General features: G+C 41.0%; 1 protein-coding gene across 1 annotated transcript; it reads left to right on the top strand.

Annotated features, from left to right (window-relative positions):
- Positions 1 to 831: 831 nt before the first annotated feature.
- On the top strand, positions 832 to 16,636 carry LOC115135465 (reticulon-3-like). Its single transcript, XM_029670168.2, has 7 exons — positions 832 to 1,052; positions 6,650 to 6,857; positions 7,035 to 7,173; positions 10,857 to 10,926; positions 15,679 to 15,725; positions 15,821 to 15,879; positions 16,172 to 16,636. Exons 1-7 carry the CDS (start codon positions 974 to 976, stop codon positions 16,218 to 16,220), a joined length of 651 nt encoding a protein of 216 aa, XP_029526028.1. The 5' UTR covers positions 832 to 973; the 3' UTR covers positions 16,221 to 16,636.
- The last annotated feature ends 1,240 nt before the right edge of the window (positions 16,637 to 17,876 follow it).

Here is a 17,876-nt window from a genome sequence, read left to right as displayed (position 1 = left end):
CAGGATGTGGTGACCCATCTATATTGTGTGCAAGTAAAAAGAGCTCTACAGTACTATTAGGCCTTTGATATGAATTATATGGAGGATATACTGTTTCTGTGTGTTAATGTGTAGGAGGTGTATGTGTGTTTTTACCCAAATTTTGATTTCCAAACCTTTCCCTCGAAACATAAAAAAAAAAAGATGGGAAGGAAGTTGTGTTGGGGAGAGAGTTGAGTCATTGGCTAGATTGGTGGGGGCCGGGCGTGCAAGTGGCTCTGGCTGGCTGGGCGGTCTGGATGAAATTTGATATAGAGAATGTCTTAATAAAGACAATGAAAAGTTAAGTAATGGTCTTTTACCTAGCTTGATGACAGTGGGCATTTTGGTAACTTTTTGTTGTTCTAAATAGAAATGGCTAGAAGGGCTATGGGTCATATTAGATTGTGTAAGAAATTCAGGAAATTAGTTTTAGATGCCCCTAAAATGTGAGGACCCTCAGACTCCCTGCAAAGTTATGTTTATGTCCCCCTCACTTCTAAAACCAAAGTTGCACCCCTGTAGAAAAGTGTTCTCTTTACAGCCCAATGTTGTCAACATACCAGTGTCAAAATTGTATTTTTCAATTATTGGTAAAAAAATGTTTTTTTAAAAGAAACCATATATTTTTAAAATTTGTTTTCAAAAAGTACTTATTGCCTTTTCTTTTTGTCACAATAACATTGGCCATTGCTTAAATTACATTTTTCAATCCACATTGCAGTTTTGAAATGCGGGTTTTTATTTTGAAAGTTTCGTCATTTACCATACGAACGTGACGTCATCATTTGAGCTTGTGCCAGAATACTAGATAGAAAAAAACATTTTCAAAACGACCAACGGGCGTGGGGAGTCAACTCAGCATCCATCTGTCATCCATTAAAAAAAAGAGAATTTGGAGGATTTTGACCAGAACATATATAGCTACACAAATCGAATTTATTACGTTTAAAAAATGGCAGATACGACGACACAGTCTGCCCAGATTTCGTGCGCTATGAACGCTTCATCGACCAAAGAATCCACATATTACGGTAGGACGTTATTTTCTAAAGCGTTTTTGTGTTTAATGCAAACATTTTGACTTAGTTCGAGATCAGTTCAACCACCCTGGTATATATCGATGCAAGTTCGAACAATTGACGTGCGGGAAGATTTACTCGTTTGACCAACGGTGCGTCTGACAGCAAGCTGGCTGACCTAGTACCTAGCTAACGTTCGCAATGTCACAACAGGACACACATGTTGGCTAACTAAGTAGAATAAAATGCATCAATAAATAAATAGTTATAGATAACGCCCTCTATATTTCGTTTGGCAGTGTTGCGAAATGCCCAATACCATAAATAATGGGACCGTTTAAGACCAAAGAAAGCCTTTGAATGTTCGAGTAGCTGACGTTAACTCACAATAGGTCGTTTGTTCACTCAGCTGATCTCTGATCTCTAACTATGCAAGGTAACGATTGTATTTTCAATGTGTTGCAAGCTAACTAATACGCTACCTACTTACTGAGGCTAAAGCTGCAAGCGTATTCAAATAAAATATTACTTTAACATTTAGCTAAAAGACTACTAAGACATTTAACTTTATACTGCCACATTCAGGAGACTCCTATCGATAGATGAGAGATGCCTAACTAGATTGGGAAGAGCACACGCCCCTATTCGAATGTTTCTAATAATCACCCTGCCTAAAATTGGATGAGCAGAAGCATGGCTACCAGCCTTTTGCTTTCAATAATCAAAACCAACCTTGTCAGGTCAGTGATTTTCCTGTGTGGAAATAAGGATGCATTCCCTGTTCTGGTTGTTAGGCCACCTTTGTTATACCAGTCACCTTTAGTTGTGTACAAGATCATCACTTATTACATGTAGGTGAAATATGTAATTGATGTAGCCTAGTCCTTTCTGAACTGGCATCATATTCACAGGGGAGGGGCCTTTTAATTGTTTCTATTTATTTCACCTTTATTTAACCAGGTAGGCCAGTTGAGAACATGTTCTCATTTGCAACTGCGACCTGGCCAAGATAAAGCAAAGCAGTGTGACTAAAACAACAGAGCTACAAATGGGATAAACAAGCGTACAGTCATTAACACAATAGAAAAATATGTACAGTGTGTGCAAATGTAGTAAGATTAGGGAGGTAAGGCAAATAGTTCATAGTGGTGAAATAATTACAATTTAGCATTAACACTGGAGTGATAGATGTGCAGATGATGATGTGCAAGTAGAGATACTGGGGTGCAAGAGAGCAAAATAAATAACAATATGGGGATGCGGTAGTTGGCTGGGCTATTTACAGATGGGCTGTGTACAGGTGCAGTGATCGGTAAGCTGCTCTGACAGCTGATGCTTGAAGTTAGCGAGGGAGATATGTCTCCAGCTTCAGTGATTTAAATTTTTTTATTAAAAAAACAAAATTGCAATTCATTCAAGTTATTGGCAGCAGAGAACTGGAAAGAAAGGAGGAGTTGGCTTTGGGGATGACCTGTGAAATATACCTGCTGGAGCGCGTGCTACGGGTGGGTGCTGCTATGGTGACCAGTGAGCTGCGATAAGGCAGGGCCGAAGTCAAAGATCGGTAGCATAGTCCGTTTTACAAGGGTTTGTTTGCCAGCATGAGTGAAGGATGCTTTGTTGTGAAATAGGAAGCCAACTCTAGATTTAATTTTGGATTGGAGATGCTTAATGTGAGTCTAGAAGGAGATTTTAGTCTAACCAGACACCTAGGTATTTATAGTTGTCCACATATTCTAAGTCAGAACCATCCAGAGTAGTGAAGCTGGATGGGCGGGCAGGTGTGGGCAGCGATTGGTTGAAGAGCCTGCATTTAGTTTTACTTGCATTTAAGAGCAGTTGGAGGCCATGGAAAGAGAGCTGTATGGAATTGAAGCTCATCTGGAGGTTAGTTAACACAGTGTCCAAAGAAGGGCCAGAAATATACAGAATGGTGTTGTCTGTGTAGAGGTGGATCAGAGAATCGCCAGCAGCAAGAACGACATCATTGATGTATACAGAGAAGAGTTGGCCCGAGAATTGAACACTGTGGCACCTCCATAGAGACTGCCAGAGGTCCGGACAACAGGCCCTCCAATTTGACACACTGAGCTCTGTCTGAGAAGTAGTTGGTGAACCAGGTGAGGCAGTCATTAGAGAAACCAAGGCTGTTGAGTCTGCCAATAAGAATGTGGTGATTGACAGAGTCGAAAGCCTTGGCCAGGTCGTTGAATACATCTGCACAGTATTGTCTCTTATCGATGGCGGTTATGATATCGTTTAGGACCTTGAGCGTGGCTGAGATGCACCCATGACCACCATTTGAAATGGTCGGTGATCTGTTTGTTAACTTGGCTTTCGAAGATTTTAGAAAGGCAGGGTAGGATATAGGTCTGTATCAGTTTGGGTCTAGAGTGTCTCCTCCTTTGAAGAAGGGGATGACCGCGGCAGCTTTCCAATCTTTGGGGATCTCAGACGATACAAAAGAGGTTGAACAGGCTAGTAATAGGGGTTGCAACAATTTTGGCGGATCATTTTAGTGAGGGTTCAGATTTTCTATCCCAGCTGATTTGTAGGGGTCCAGATTTTGCAGCTCTTTCAGAACATCACCTATCTGGATTTGGGTGAAGGATAAATGGGGGAGGCTTGGGCAAGTTGCTGTGGGGGGTGCAGGGCTGTTGACCGTGGTAGGGGTAGCCAGGTGAAAAGCATGGCCAGCTGTAGAAAAACGCTTATTGAAATGATCAATTATCGTGGATTTATCCGTGGTGACAGTGTTTCCTAGCCTCAGTGCAGTAGGCAGCTGGGAGGAGGTGCTCCTATTCTCCATGGGCTTTACAGTGTCCCAGAACTTTTTGGAGTTGGTGCTACAGGATGCACATTTCTGTTAGGAAAGCAAAGGCTAGCTTTTTCAAACTGCCTGTGTATATTGGTTCCTAACAGCCCTGAAAAGTTGTATATATCGCGGGGGCTATTCGATGCTAATGCAGTACGCAACAGGATGTTTTTGGGCTGGTCAAGGGCAGTCAGGTCTGAAGTGAACCAAGGGCTATATCTGTTCCTGGTTCAATTCTTTTTTGAATGGGGCATGCTTATTTAAAATGGTGAGGAAAGCACTTTTAAAGAATAACCAGGCATCCTTTACTGATGGAGTGAGGTCAGGATACACAGGCCAGGTCGATTAGAAAGGCCTGCTTGCCAAAGTGTTTTCGGGAGCGTTTGACAGTGATAAGTGGTGGTCGTTTGACCGCAGACAATGAGGTGGAGATACTGGTTGAAGACAGCAGAGGTGTATTTAGAGGGCAGGTTGGTTAGGATGATATCTATGAGGGTGCCCGTGTTTGGGGTTGTACCTGGTAGGTTCATTGATCATTTGTGTGAGATTGATGGCATCAAGCTTAGATTGTAGGATGGCGGGGATGTTAAGAATGTCCCAGTTTAGGTCACCTAACAGCACGAGCTCTGAAGATAGATGGAGGGGCAATCAATTCACATATGTTGTCCAGGGCACAGCTGGGGGCAGAAGGTGATCTATAGCAAGCGGCAACGGTGAGAGACTTGTTTCTGGAAAGGTGGATTTAGAAGTAGAAGCTCGAATTATTTGGGCACAGACCTGGATAGTAAGACAGAACTCTGCAGGCTCTCACTGCAGTAGATCGCAACTCCGCCCCCTTTGACTGTTCTATCTTATCAGAAAATGTTATAGTTAGGGATGGACATTTCAGGGTTTTTGGTGGTCTTCCTAAACCAGGATTCAGACATGGCTAGGACATCCGGGTTGGTAGTGTGCGCTAAAGCATTGAATAAACAAACTTGGGGAGGAGGCTTCTAATGTTAACATGCATGAAACCAAGGCTTTTACGGTTACAGAAGTCAACAAATGAGAGCGCCTGGGGAATGGGAGTGGAGCTAGGCACTGCAGGGCCTGGATTAACCTCTACATCAACAGAGGAGGATAAGGGTACGGCTAAAGGCTATAAGAACTGGTCGTCTAGTACTTTCGAAACAGAGTAAAAGCAGCATAGATTCAAAGCGTAATGTATAGACAAAGGTATGGTATGATGTGAATACAGTGGAGGTAAACCTATGCATTGAGTGACGATGAGAGATATTGTCTCTAGAAACATAATTTAAACCAGGTGAGGTCACTGCGTGTGTGGGAGGTGGAACTAAAGGAGGAGAGGAGGAGGAGGAGGAGATGCACTGCAGTACTTAATGCAGCTGGTGGCCACACCAGATACGGACTTACTTTTGATTTGGACCCCCCCCTTTGTTCAGGGACACATTATACAATTTGTTAGTCACATGTCTGTGGAACTTGTTCAGTTTGTCTGCTGTTTAATCTTGTTATGCTCATACAAATATTTACACATGTTAAGTTTTCTGAAAATAAACACAGTTGACAGTGAGGATTTTTTTTTTGCTGAGTATATATATATAAAAAAAATATTTAAACTCTTTGCTTTCAATTTGACATGATCCTATGAACTTCACATGTTGGTGCTCAGGGTCCTTTTTAACCTCTCTAGGGTACGTGGGACGGTAGCATCCCACCTGGCCAACATCCAGTGAAATTCCAAAATGCTAAATTCAAGTATTTAACATTCTTGAAAATATGTTACACATCAAAATAAAGCTAAAATACTTGTTAATCCAGCCGCCGTGTCAGATTTCAAAAAGGCTTTACGGCGAAAGCAAACCATGCGATTATCTGAGGACAGCACCCCGCATACAAACACATGAAAATCATATTTCAACCAGGCAGGTGCGACACAAATGTCAGAAATAGTGATATAAAAATGCCTTACCTTTGATCTTCTTCTGTTGGCACTCCAAAAGGTCCCAGTTACATCACAAATGGTCGTTTTGTTCAATAATGTCCTTCTTTATATCCATAAAAACTCAGTTTAGCTGGTGCGCTTCAGTCAATAATCCACTGTTTCCCTCCATCAAAATGCATACAAAATTAATCCCAAACATTACTAATAAACTTTTCCAAACAAGTCAAACAGCATTTATAATCAAACCTTAGGTATCCTAATACGCAAATAAACAATCAAATTTAAGACTGAGAATAAATAGTATGTTCATTCCTGGAGAAAAATGAGAACATGCTTTCCTCCACACGCTTGGAAACATTACAGCCAAAATGGGAGCCACCTAGAAAAACTACACTTTCTGGGTCATTTAAAAAATAAAAAATAAAACAGCCTGAAACGCTTTCTAAAGACTGACATCTAGTGGAAGCCCTAGGAACTGCAGTTTGGGAGCACTTCGGCTTATAATTAGTACTAGCCATTGAAAATAATGGTAAGCTGAATGTGTTGGTTTGTCCTCTGGGTTTCGCCTGCCATATCAGTTATGTTATTCTCACATACATCATTTTAACAGTTTTAGAAACTTTTGTGTTTTCTATCTGAAGCTACCAATTATATGCATATCCTAGCTTCTGGGCCTGAGTAACAGGCAGTTTGCTTTGGGCACGCTTTTCATCCGGATGTCAAAATACTGCCCCCTACCCCAGAGAGGTTAATGGAAATGCCCATTATATAAATGAGATATGTGATCGTCCAACCGTCAGGATTGGCTTGATAATTAATCCTCCTGTTTGTCCCTCGTCCTTCTTCAAGTGATGGAGCTGGTGTACTGGCGGGACCCAAAGAAGTCTGCGGTGGCCTTTGGCATGTCTCTGCTGGTCCTTCTGTCCCTGGCCACCTTCAGCGTCATCAGTGTGGTCTCCTACATGCTGCTGGCACTGCTCTGTGTCACAATCACCTTCCGCGTCTACAAGTCTGTCATTCAGGCAGTGCAGAAGTCTGAAGAGGGCCACCCCTTCAAGTACGACAGCTCAGTTTGGGATATGATGGGAGAACAAGGATATATTCTTAGTGTACTTAGTAGTACACAAGGCACATTGAACTTTACCCCTTGGAGTCATTGTCTGATTTGAGTCGTTGTAGTTTAACCTTAGTTTTTTTTTTTTTGGTGATGATGGTAAATCTTTGTCTCCCTCAGGGCTCTGATGGAGAAGGACCTGACCGTTCAGCCTGAGATTTTCCGAAAATATGTGGATGTCTGTCTGACCTATGTGAATCTTGCCATCAAACAGGCCAGGCACCTGCTGCTGGTGGAGGACCTGGTGGACTCGCTGAAGGTATTTGCTTAAGAACTCACTTTTGAAAAACGATCTGGCATTAATGGCCACGTGTACTCTTAAGTCTCTACCCGGTACAGCCAGAAGAGGACTAGGCACTAGAGGTCGACTGATTATGATTTTTCAACGCCGATACTGATTTATTGGAGGATCAAAAAAATCAGACAATTTTTTTCCCTTTATTTTATTTTTTATATTTACAGTTGAAGTCTGAAGTTTACATACACCCTAGCCAAATACATTTAAACTCAGTTTTTCACAATTCCTGACATTTAATCATTTAAATGATTAACATTTAATTTAAAAATCCCTGTCTTAGGTCAGTTAGGATCACCACTTTATTTTAAGAATGTGAAATGTCAGAATGATTTATTTCAGTTTTTATTTCTTTCATCACATTCCCAGTGGGTCAGAAGTGTACATACCCTCAATTAGTATTTGGTAGCATGGCCTTTACATTGTTTAACTTGGGTCAAATGTTTCGGGTAGCCTTCCACAAGCTTCCCACAATAAGTTGGGTGAATTATGGCCCATTCCTCCTGACAAAACTATAGTTTGTTAACAAGAAATTTGTGGAGTTGTTGAAAAACACGTTTTTTTAATGACTCCAACTTAAGTGTATGTAAACTTCCTACTTCAACTGTATATATTTGTAATAATGACCATTACAACAATACTGAATGAGCAATGAACACTTATTTTAACTTAATATAATACATAACTAAAAATCTATTTGGTCTCAAATAAATAATGACATGTTCAATTTGGTTTAAATAATGCAAAAACACAGTGTTGGAGAAGAAAGTAAAGGTGCAATATGTGCCATGTAAAAAAGCTAACGTTTAAGTTCCTTGCTCAGAACATGAGAACATATGAAAGCTGGTGGTTCAATATTCCCAGTTAAGAAGTTGTAGTTATTATAGGAATTGTGATGCATCGACTATTTCGCTCTATACCATTTTGTATTTCATATACCTTTGACCTTTGGATGTTCTTATAGGCACTTTAGTATTGCCAGCCTAATCTCGGGAGTTGAAGTCATAAACAGCTCTGTGCTTCAAGCATTGCTAAGAGCTGCTGGCAAACGCAGTAAAGTGCTGTTTGAATGAATGCTTACAAGCCTGCTGCTGCCTTTCACCGCTCAGTCAGACTGCTCTATCAAATTATAGACCTAATTATAATATAATAATCACAGCCGTTGGTCATTAATATGGTAAAATCTGGAAACTATCATTTCGAAAACAAAACGTTTATTCTTTCAGTGAAATACGGAACCGTTCCTTATTTTATAGAACAGGTGGCAACCCTAAGTCTAAATATTGCTGTTACATTGCAGAACCTTCAATGTTATGTCATAATTATATAAAATTCTGGCAAATTTGTTCACAGTTCGCAACGAGCCAGGTGACCCAAACTGTTGCATATACCCTGACACTGCTTGCACTGAACCCAAAAGTGACACAATTTCCCTAGTTAATATTGCCTGCTAACAGGAATTTATTTTAACTAAATATGCAGGCTTAAAAAAAATATACTTCTGTGTATTGATTTTAAGAAAGGCATTGATGCTTATGGATTAGGTACATTTGTGCAAAGATTGTGCTTTTTTTCGTTTGGTGAAGTTGTCTGTGATTCGATAACTTAACAGGCACCGCATTGATTATATCCAACACAGGACAAGCTAGTTAACCTAGTAATATCAACTATGTGTAGTTAACTAGTGAATATGTGAAGATTTATAGTTTTTTTTATAAGATACGTTTAATGCTAGCAACTTACCGTGGCTCCTTACAGCCACAAGGTCCTTTTGACGCTGCACTCGCGTAACAGGTTGTCAGCCTGCCACGCCGTTTCCTCATGGATTGCAATGTAATCGCCGTCCAAAAAAGGCCAATTACAGATTTGTTATGAACATTTGAAATCGGCCCTAATTAATCGACCACGTCGACCTCTGCTAGGCAACCCTTTGAGCCTGATTCCTCTCTAGGTTTCTTCCTAGGTTTCTGTCTTTTTCTAGCCATACTTCTGCCTCTGCATTGCTCTTTTGAGTTTTTAGGCTGGGTGTCTGTAAAGCAGACTGCTGACGTAAAAAGGGCTTTAAAGGGGGGGTTCTAAGATTACATATGGAATGGTTTTAAGATTGTCATACTATGGCTTATTTAGCTATTTGATTTTAAATTGTAGGACCCCTTTAGGTATCACTTGTGGGAGTCGTAGAGTAAAACCGAAACCACCGTCATGTTCGTGAGAGTCTCCCCTTTCCATAGTGGTCATAATAAATCAACCTGTTTTGGTGAGAAGATCGATTTTCGGGATGTCTCATGATCTTACAAACACCGCTCTAGCTCTGCCACCTTTCACCACAGATGCAGAAGTGTGACACCGGCGGATGTGGTGGATTGAGACACGTCCAATGCAAAAAAATTTTTTTAATGTTACATAGATTGCGACTCTAGGGGGTTAAAATACATTTGATTGATTTTGAGTGTGTGTTCATCGGCATTGGCTACCGCGGTCTAGGATATTTCCAATGCTATGGCCTTTAAAGATGCACTATGCAGAAATCGCTCAGTCATTTCCTAGTTGCTGAAATTGTAATATTTCAGTTTGTGACTCTCTACATTGTGTAGAGAGTCATTGTACCATCTAATCTGCTGTGAAACTTATTTTCCGTAACCAAAAAGATTGTATTTTCAGCTGTTTGAAGCTGGTGTACAAAACCGAAAGCAAAAGACTCAAAAACGAAACTTAAGAACTGAAAGCATAGAAATAGCGTACATGGAACAGATCTACCACTTCTTACACTTGCTTTCAATGAGAATGAAATATCTATAACCCACATTTCTATGTGAATTTGGTTAGGTCGCCTAAAAAGTTACATACTGTAGCTTTAATTTGATTTAAACGATTATTTCTAGCAGTGCTTGATAGACTATTCTGTCATGCATGTGAGTCTGTCAGTCTAGCTTTATCTAGACTGAATGGCAATACACTTTCTTTATGGATTTATTTTGACTGTAGGAAAAAATGGTTGTAAATAGGGCTCATTATTTTTTTATTTTGCATGCCTTAAGAGTCTTTGTCCATATACACTGTGGTCACCTTCTGTGCCGATATGTTTTCACAACACTGAAGTCCACACTATTGTGCATTGAAACGGCTGGCTAAGAAAGCCTGAAAAGCCGTCATGTGATGATGACTGGCAGAGAGAGAAATACCTGGCTGATGTTCAAATTAGGGATTAAGAGTTTATCAGATGAAGAAAGGAGTGGATTACACAGCTGAAGGCAGCCAGTGTGTGGTATCCTAACAAGTTTTAATAAAGGCTACATATTATGGGATGCTTGTTATATTTTCCTTTTTTTCCCAAACATAAAAAACATGAGCTGGCGCACACCCAGAATAATAGTTTATGTGGAGGTGCTGACTAACGGCGAATAAACTCCCAGCAATTTAATGGGTATTTACCAATGTTTCGGCATCACTGTGTTTATACATGGAGTGAACGACTTCCTTTATTTTCATAGTTTAACCTTTTTTTTTCAAACACACACAATGTTAGAATTTCGATGATAATTACATTGATCGATTGTGGCCAAGGAAAATGCAGCCCTTATGCTTGTCATGGCATTTAGCGGTATAGTGTGGTGGTGGTCTGAAATGTGCTGGTCCCTCTGTTGCAGCTGGCTGGTTTCATGTGGCTGCTGACTTATGTGGGCGCTGTCTTCAATGGCATCACTATCCTGATACTGAGTAAGACACTCCAGTCTTTGATTTTTTTTCTAATGTCCCAAAACAGTGTGGTGCACCCAGTCACCTAGACATGTTATGTTCATGATAGTCTGTTTTAGTATTCTCTAGGAACCTAGACTTATCATGCTTTTTTTTTCATTCAACTATTGGGATTATGTTGTTTTTACGTATCTGCAGTCCTGCCTAAAATGTTGTCCCTTATGGGATAAAGTATTTTGAATTGAAACAATCAGACCTGTGTTTACATTGGGGGGGTCTGAATGGTGTATAGTAGACATGGTTTAAGTTGCCTCGTGAGATCCTGTGCAGTACTGCTGTAATAAATTGTTGATAGTTTAACACAACGCTATTCATTGAATACTATCATGTTAGAGGTGTGTCCAACACTACACTACATGGCCAAAAGTATGTGGAATTGTGGATACCATTTTCAAATTAGTGGATTCGGCTATTTCAGCCACACCCTTTGCTGACAAGTGTATAAAATCGAGCATAGAGCCATGCAATCTCCATAGATAAACATTGGCAGTAGAATGGCCTGTTCTGATGAGCTCAGTGACTTTCAATGTGGCACCGTCATCAGATGCCACCTTTCTAGCAAGCCAGATCCTCAAATTTCTGCCCTGATAGAGCTGCCCCGGTCAACTTAAGTGCTGTTATTGTGAAATGGAATCATCTAGTAGCAACAACGACTCAGCCGTGAAATGTTAGGCCACACAAGCTGTACAGTCGTGGCCAAAAGTTTTGAGAATGACACAAATATTAATTTTCAGTCTGCTGCTTCAGTTTGTATGATGGCAATTTGCATATACTCCAGAATATTATGAAGAGTGAAGAGATGAATTGCAGTTAATTGCAAAGTCCCTCTTTGCCATGCAAATGAACTAAATCCCCCCAAAACATTTCAGTGATTCTCTCATTAACCTCTCTGGGATATTCGGGACGGTAGCGTCCCACCTCAACAACAGCCATTGAAAGTGCAGGGCGCCAAATTCAAAACAACAGAAATCTCATAATTAAAATTCCTCAGGCATACAAGTATTTTACACAATTTTAAAGATAAAATTCTCGTTAATCCAGCCAGTGTCTGATTTCAAAAAGGCTTTACGGCGAAAGCACACCATGATTGTTAGGTAAGCGCCTAGTCACAGAAAAACACAGCCATTTTTCCAGCCAAAGAGAAGAGTCACAAAAGGCAGAAATAGAGAAAATTAATCACTAACCTTTGATGATCATCAGATGACACTCATAGGACTTCATGTTACACAATACATGTGTGTTTTGTTCGATAAAGTTCATATTTATATCCAAAAATCGGTTTACATTGGCACGTTATGGACAGTAGCTCCAAAACATCTGGTGATTTTGCAGAGAGCCACATCAATTTACAGAAATACTCATCATAAATGTTGATGAAAATACAAGTGTTATACATGGAACTTTAGATAAACGTCTCCTTAATGCAACCGCTGTGTCAGACTTCAAAAAAGCTTAGTACAGCGCTCAGACACAAAAACCAGCCATACAGATACCCGCCATGTTGTGGAGTCAACGGAAGTCAGAAATAGCATTATAAATATTCACATACCTTTGATGATCTTCATCAGAATGCACTCCCAGGAATCCCAATTCCACAATTTATGTCCAAATACCTCCTTTTTGTTTGCGTGTTTAGTACACAATCCAAACTCACGACGAGCAGGCAAGTCCATGCGAAAGTTCAGACAAAGTTATATTACAGTTCGTAGAAACATGTCAAACGAAGTATAGAATCAATCTTTAGGACTTTTCATCATAAATCTTCAATAATGTTCCAACCGGAGAATTCCTTTGTATGTAGAATTGCAATGGAACGCAAGCTAACTCCCTATCACATATCGCGTGGTCAGCTCATGGCACTCTGCCAGACCTCTGACTCAATCCCCTCTCATTCGCCCCCACTTCACAGTAGAAGCCTCAAGCAAGGATCTAAAGACTGTTGACATCTAGTGGAAGCCTTAGGAAGTGCAATATGACCCCATAGACACTATTCGATAGGCAATGAGTTAAACTACAAACCTCAGATTTCCCACTTCCTGGTTGGATTTTTTTCTCAGGTTTTTGCCTGCCATATGAGTTCTGTTATACTCAGACATCATTCAAACAGTTTTAGAATGTTAGTGTTTTCCTTCCAAATCTACTAATAATATGCATATATTAGCAACTGGGCCTTAGTAGCAGGCAGTTTACTCTGGACACCTTATTCATCCAAGCTGCTCAATACTGCGCCCCCCCCCCCAGTCCCAAAGAAGTCAACACTCACACCCGTGTTAACGAGGACAAGACTGGAGATCACTCTGTCATGCTGATTGAGTTCGAATAACAGACTGGAAGTTTCAAAAGGAGGGTGGTGCTTGGAATCATTGTTCTTCCTCTGTCAACCATGGTTACCTGCAAGGAAAGACGTGCCGTCATCATTGCTTTGCACAAAGAGGGCAGGCAAAGATATTGCTGCCAGTAAGATTGCACCTTCAACCATTTATCGGATCTTCAAGGAGAGGGCTTCAATTGTTCTGAAGAGTGCTTCAGGGCACCCAAGAAAGTCAGCAAGCGCCAGGACCTTCTCCTAAAGTTCATTCAGCTGCGGGATCGGGGCACCACCAGTACAGAGCTTGCTCAGGAATGGCAGCAGGCAGGTGTGAGTGCATCTGCACGCACAGTGAGGCAAAGACTTTTAGAGGATGGCCTGGTGTCAAGAGGGGCAGCAAAGAAGCCACTTCTCTCCAGGTAAAACATCAGGGACAGACTGATATTCTGCAAAAGGTACAGGGATCGGACTGCTGAGGACTGAGGTTTTTTCTGATGAATCCCCTTCCCGATTGTTTGGGGCAACCGGAAAAAAGCTTGTCCGGAGAAGACAAGGGGAGAGCTACCATCAGTCCTGTCTCATCCTGAGACCATTCATGTGTGGGGTTGCTTCTTAGCCAAGGGAGTGGCCTCACTCACAATTTTGCCTAAGAACACAGCCATGACTAAAGAATGGTACCAACACATCCTCAGAGAGCAACTTCTCCCAACCATCCAGGAACAGTTTGGTAAAGGACAGTGCCTTTTCCAGCATGATGGATCACCTATCCATAAGGCAAAAGTGATAACTCACATGGAACCCAAACCGGCTGCGCACTTCCGCCATCGTGCATACATTTATTTTGTCCCCCTACACCAAACGCGATCACGACACGCAGGTTAAAGTATCAAAACAAACTGAACCAATGACATTAGTTTGGGAACAGGTCAAAAAGCATTACACATTTATGGCAATTTAGCTAGTTAGCTTGCACTTGCTAGCTAATTTGTCCTATTTAGCTAGCTTGCTGTTACTAGCAAGTTTGTCCTGGGATATAAACATTAGGTTGTTCTTTTACCTGAAATGCACAAGGTCCTCTACTCCGACAATTAATCCACACATAAAAACGGTCAACCGAATCATTTCTAGTCATCTCTCCTCCTCCCAGGATTTTACATTTTTTAATTTATATGGTGATTGGCATCTAAACTTTCATAGTATTACCATGACAACCAGCAACAGTTCATCTTTCAATCACCCACGTGGGTATAACCAATGAGGAGATGGCACGTGGGTACCTGCTTCTATAAACCAATGAGGAGATGGGAGAGGCAGGACTTGCAGCGCGATCTGCGTCAGAAATAGGCGATCTGCGTCAGAAATAGGAATGACTTCTATTTTAGCCCTTGGCAACGCAGACACTCGTTGACGCGCGCAATAAATGACTAACTTAGATTCCTAAAAAAATAAATGCTACGCTCACGCACTCGACACGAGCGGTGTAGTCGGGGTATAAGTTGCTCGGGGAACAAGACATCGATATTTTGGATCCATGGCCAGGAAACTCCCCAGACCTTAATCCCATTGAGAACTTGTGGTCAATCTCAAGAGGTGGGTGGATAAACCTAAACCCACAAATACTGATGAACTCCAAGCATTGCTTATGCAAGAATGGGCTGCCATCAGTCAGGATGTGGCCCAGAAGTTCATTGACAGCATGCCAGGGTGGATTGCAGATGTCTTGAAAAAGAAGGGTCAACACTGTAAATATTGACTCTTTGCATAAACTTCATGTAATTGTCAGTTAAAGTTGTTGACACTTATGAAATGCTTGTAATTATACTTCAGTATTCCATAGTAACATCTGACAAAAATATATCTAAAGACACTGAAGCAGCAAACTTTGGAAATTAATATTTGTGTCATTCTCAAAACTTTTGGCCACGACTGTAGACGATTCTGTGCTTCCAACTGTGGCAACAGTTCGGGGGAACACCCTTTCCTGTTTCAGTATGACAATGCCTCCGTGCACAAAGCGAGGCCCATACAGAAATTGTTTGTTGAGATAGGTGTGGAAGACCTTGACTGGCCTGTACAGAGCCCTGAACTCCATCGAACACCTTTGGGATGAGTTGGAACGCCAACTGCGAGCCAGGCCTAATCAGTTCCCGACCTCACTAATGCTCTTGTGGCTGAATGGCAGCAAGTCCCTGCCGCAATGTTCCAATATATAGTGGAAAGCGTTCCCAGAAGAGTGGAGGCTGTAATAGCAGCACAGGGGGGACCAACTCCATATTAATGCCCATGATTTTGGAATGAGATGTTTGACGAGCAGTTGTCCACATACTTTTGGCCATGTAGTGCATCTGGAAACCTCCTTAGAAATGACATACTTGACCGACGTCCACTCTGTTTCTCATTGACAGCTGATATCATTTTCTTCAGCACGCCTCTGGTTTATGAGAGAAATAAAGTAAGTGTGAATGGAAGCAGTTTTTATTTGGCATACAATTACTAATGTTTGTTATCAACCTGTGTGCTTGTTGGTTAAAAATTGTTCTCTTTCAGACTCAGATCGATCAATACATTGAACTGATTCGCACCAGAGTTGAAGTCACACTTGCAAAGTAAGGGCATTCTTTTTCTAATAATCAATGTGTAGATAAAGTGAAATCACAGGACACAATTTTCAGTTTTTCGGCAGTATAAGTGGACATTTTACCTTTGGAGTCATGGCATGAAGGAACGCAGCATCAGTACCTTCATGATCAACTGTCTTGGTGGGACCATTAAAAGGATTTGTCTTTGTCCAGATACAATATGACACCTAATGTATCTGTGTATATGAAGGTGAAAGGCCAGCCACACCAACCTTGTTCTAGTATAGTATTATTCATTTTTTTCCCATTTCCTTTTCAGGCTTCAAGATAAACTCCCTGGGGCAGTAAAGCGCACCAAAGCAGAGTGACGGTCCATGAACCCTATTCAACAACTAATCTCCCTCACTTCTACTGCAACTCCAGTCCTACACAGCGTCGAACTAGTGGCAGTCATCGCTCAATATTCTATGTACCGTAACTAACTTGCATAGGGTGCAATGCTTGTGTTTTTGTTGTTGGAGCCATCCACATTCTGTACATTCTCTTGATCCTCAAAGACCATGTACTCCTTAACATATGATTCCTGGTTGAACCAGGGGGGGGTTTAAGTCAGGAGAATCAGTGATTCACTTTTAATTATTTCAAGGATACAGAATGGTGTGTAACATCTCTAAAAAGCAAATGTTTGTACTCTAATCTGTTTTGCGGAGAAAGTTATTTGTTGTAGTTTTGTACATTTTCACAAAATAAATCATTTTTAATTTATGAAGAAAAAAAAACTTAAGCACTTGGTGTGTGTTTCTGTTTCTGAATTGTGAAGTTTCTGGGGCACTCAACCTTTTCAGCATCGTCTCAGTTCATCCTAAAGACACTTGGTATCTGCACTGCACGGAGTATTTTGTAAGTAATTCATCAAACTTGAAATAAAAATGAAGGAAACTCTGGAAAAAGCTCTCACCAGTCATGATATGAGCTGGGGAAACGGTTAGCAAAGCAAAGGCATACACAGATGTTCCAAACTTCAATATGGCTGCATTAGCATTTGCCCAATTTATTTGCAAAAAGAGCAGCCTAAGAGGGTTAGACAAGCAAACATTGATTGCGTAAGTAGGCTACATATGCCACTTCAATTCTTGAATTAAAAAATCCCTCCAAAAACGTTTTTCAATGACACTCTGGCACCTTAACCGGAAGACTGGTTTAAGAAGTACAGTATGGTGATGGCACCCCATAGCCCTTCACTGAGTAGGCCACAGCGCAGGATATAGTGCCATCTGGCTCTCATCCCATTTTACTTCTATCCCTGACAATTTGTGAATTTTGGGGGAAGGGGGAAAAGATTGAGTGATTTAGGGAGGCTACAGTTCTTTATTCTGAGCAGTAGATGGCGGCAATGACATGAAATAGGGAACAATTTGGTTAAAACATTGAGTGAATGATAGAGCAAGATGACATCAGATGTGGTTGGTACTTCAAATTGAGAAGTCATCCCATAAGAGTTATTAGTTTGATGGTGGTAATTATGATGACCGTGCCGGACTAACCAAACCTGGGGCCCTGGGGAAAAAACAAAACATTTTATTTTAACAAACACCATTTTAATGTTTTAATTGTACTAATTTTGCCTTGGGACTCAGGGAAACATTTTGTTTTAAAGCTAATTTCCTGCAGTTCTACACATTTTGCCATGGTTTATGCCGTGTTCTTATGTGATCTGGGTGAATCAAACATAACTAAATGGGGGGGGCCCTGAGCATGTGCCCTAGATGAGATCAATCGGTGATGAGGTCAAGGTGGATAAGATATAACTGTCCTTATACTGGCCAATAGACGTTATAAGAGAAGGATCCAGATATTCAGAGCGAAGAGTCTGCTGTTGTTGTCAATTATTCCTCAGCCCAGTTAGCCTTAAACAGTCAAAGGACCCCTGTTGTCAATCTCTGATTGGCCAGGTTATGCATGGCTTTATTGTCCCTGTTTACACTCAGGGGCCACTATATGGCCAACTATGTACACAAGCAGTG

This window comes from Oncorhynchus nerka, linkage group LG10, assembly GCF_034236695.1.
Source record: "Oncorhynchus nerka isolate Pitt River linkage group LG10, Oner_Uvic_2.0, whole genome shotgun sequence".
Classification (NCBI taxonomy): Eukaryota; Metazoa; Chordata; class Actinopteri; order Salmoniformes; family Salmonidae; genus Oncorhynchus; species Oncorhynchus nerka.
The sequence above is the reverse complement of the archived record's forward strand: the minus strand, read 5'-3'. Positions and strand labels throughout refer to the sequence as shown.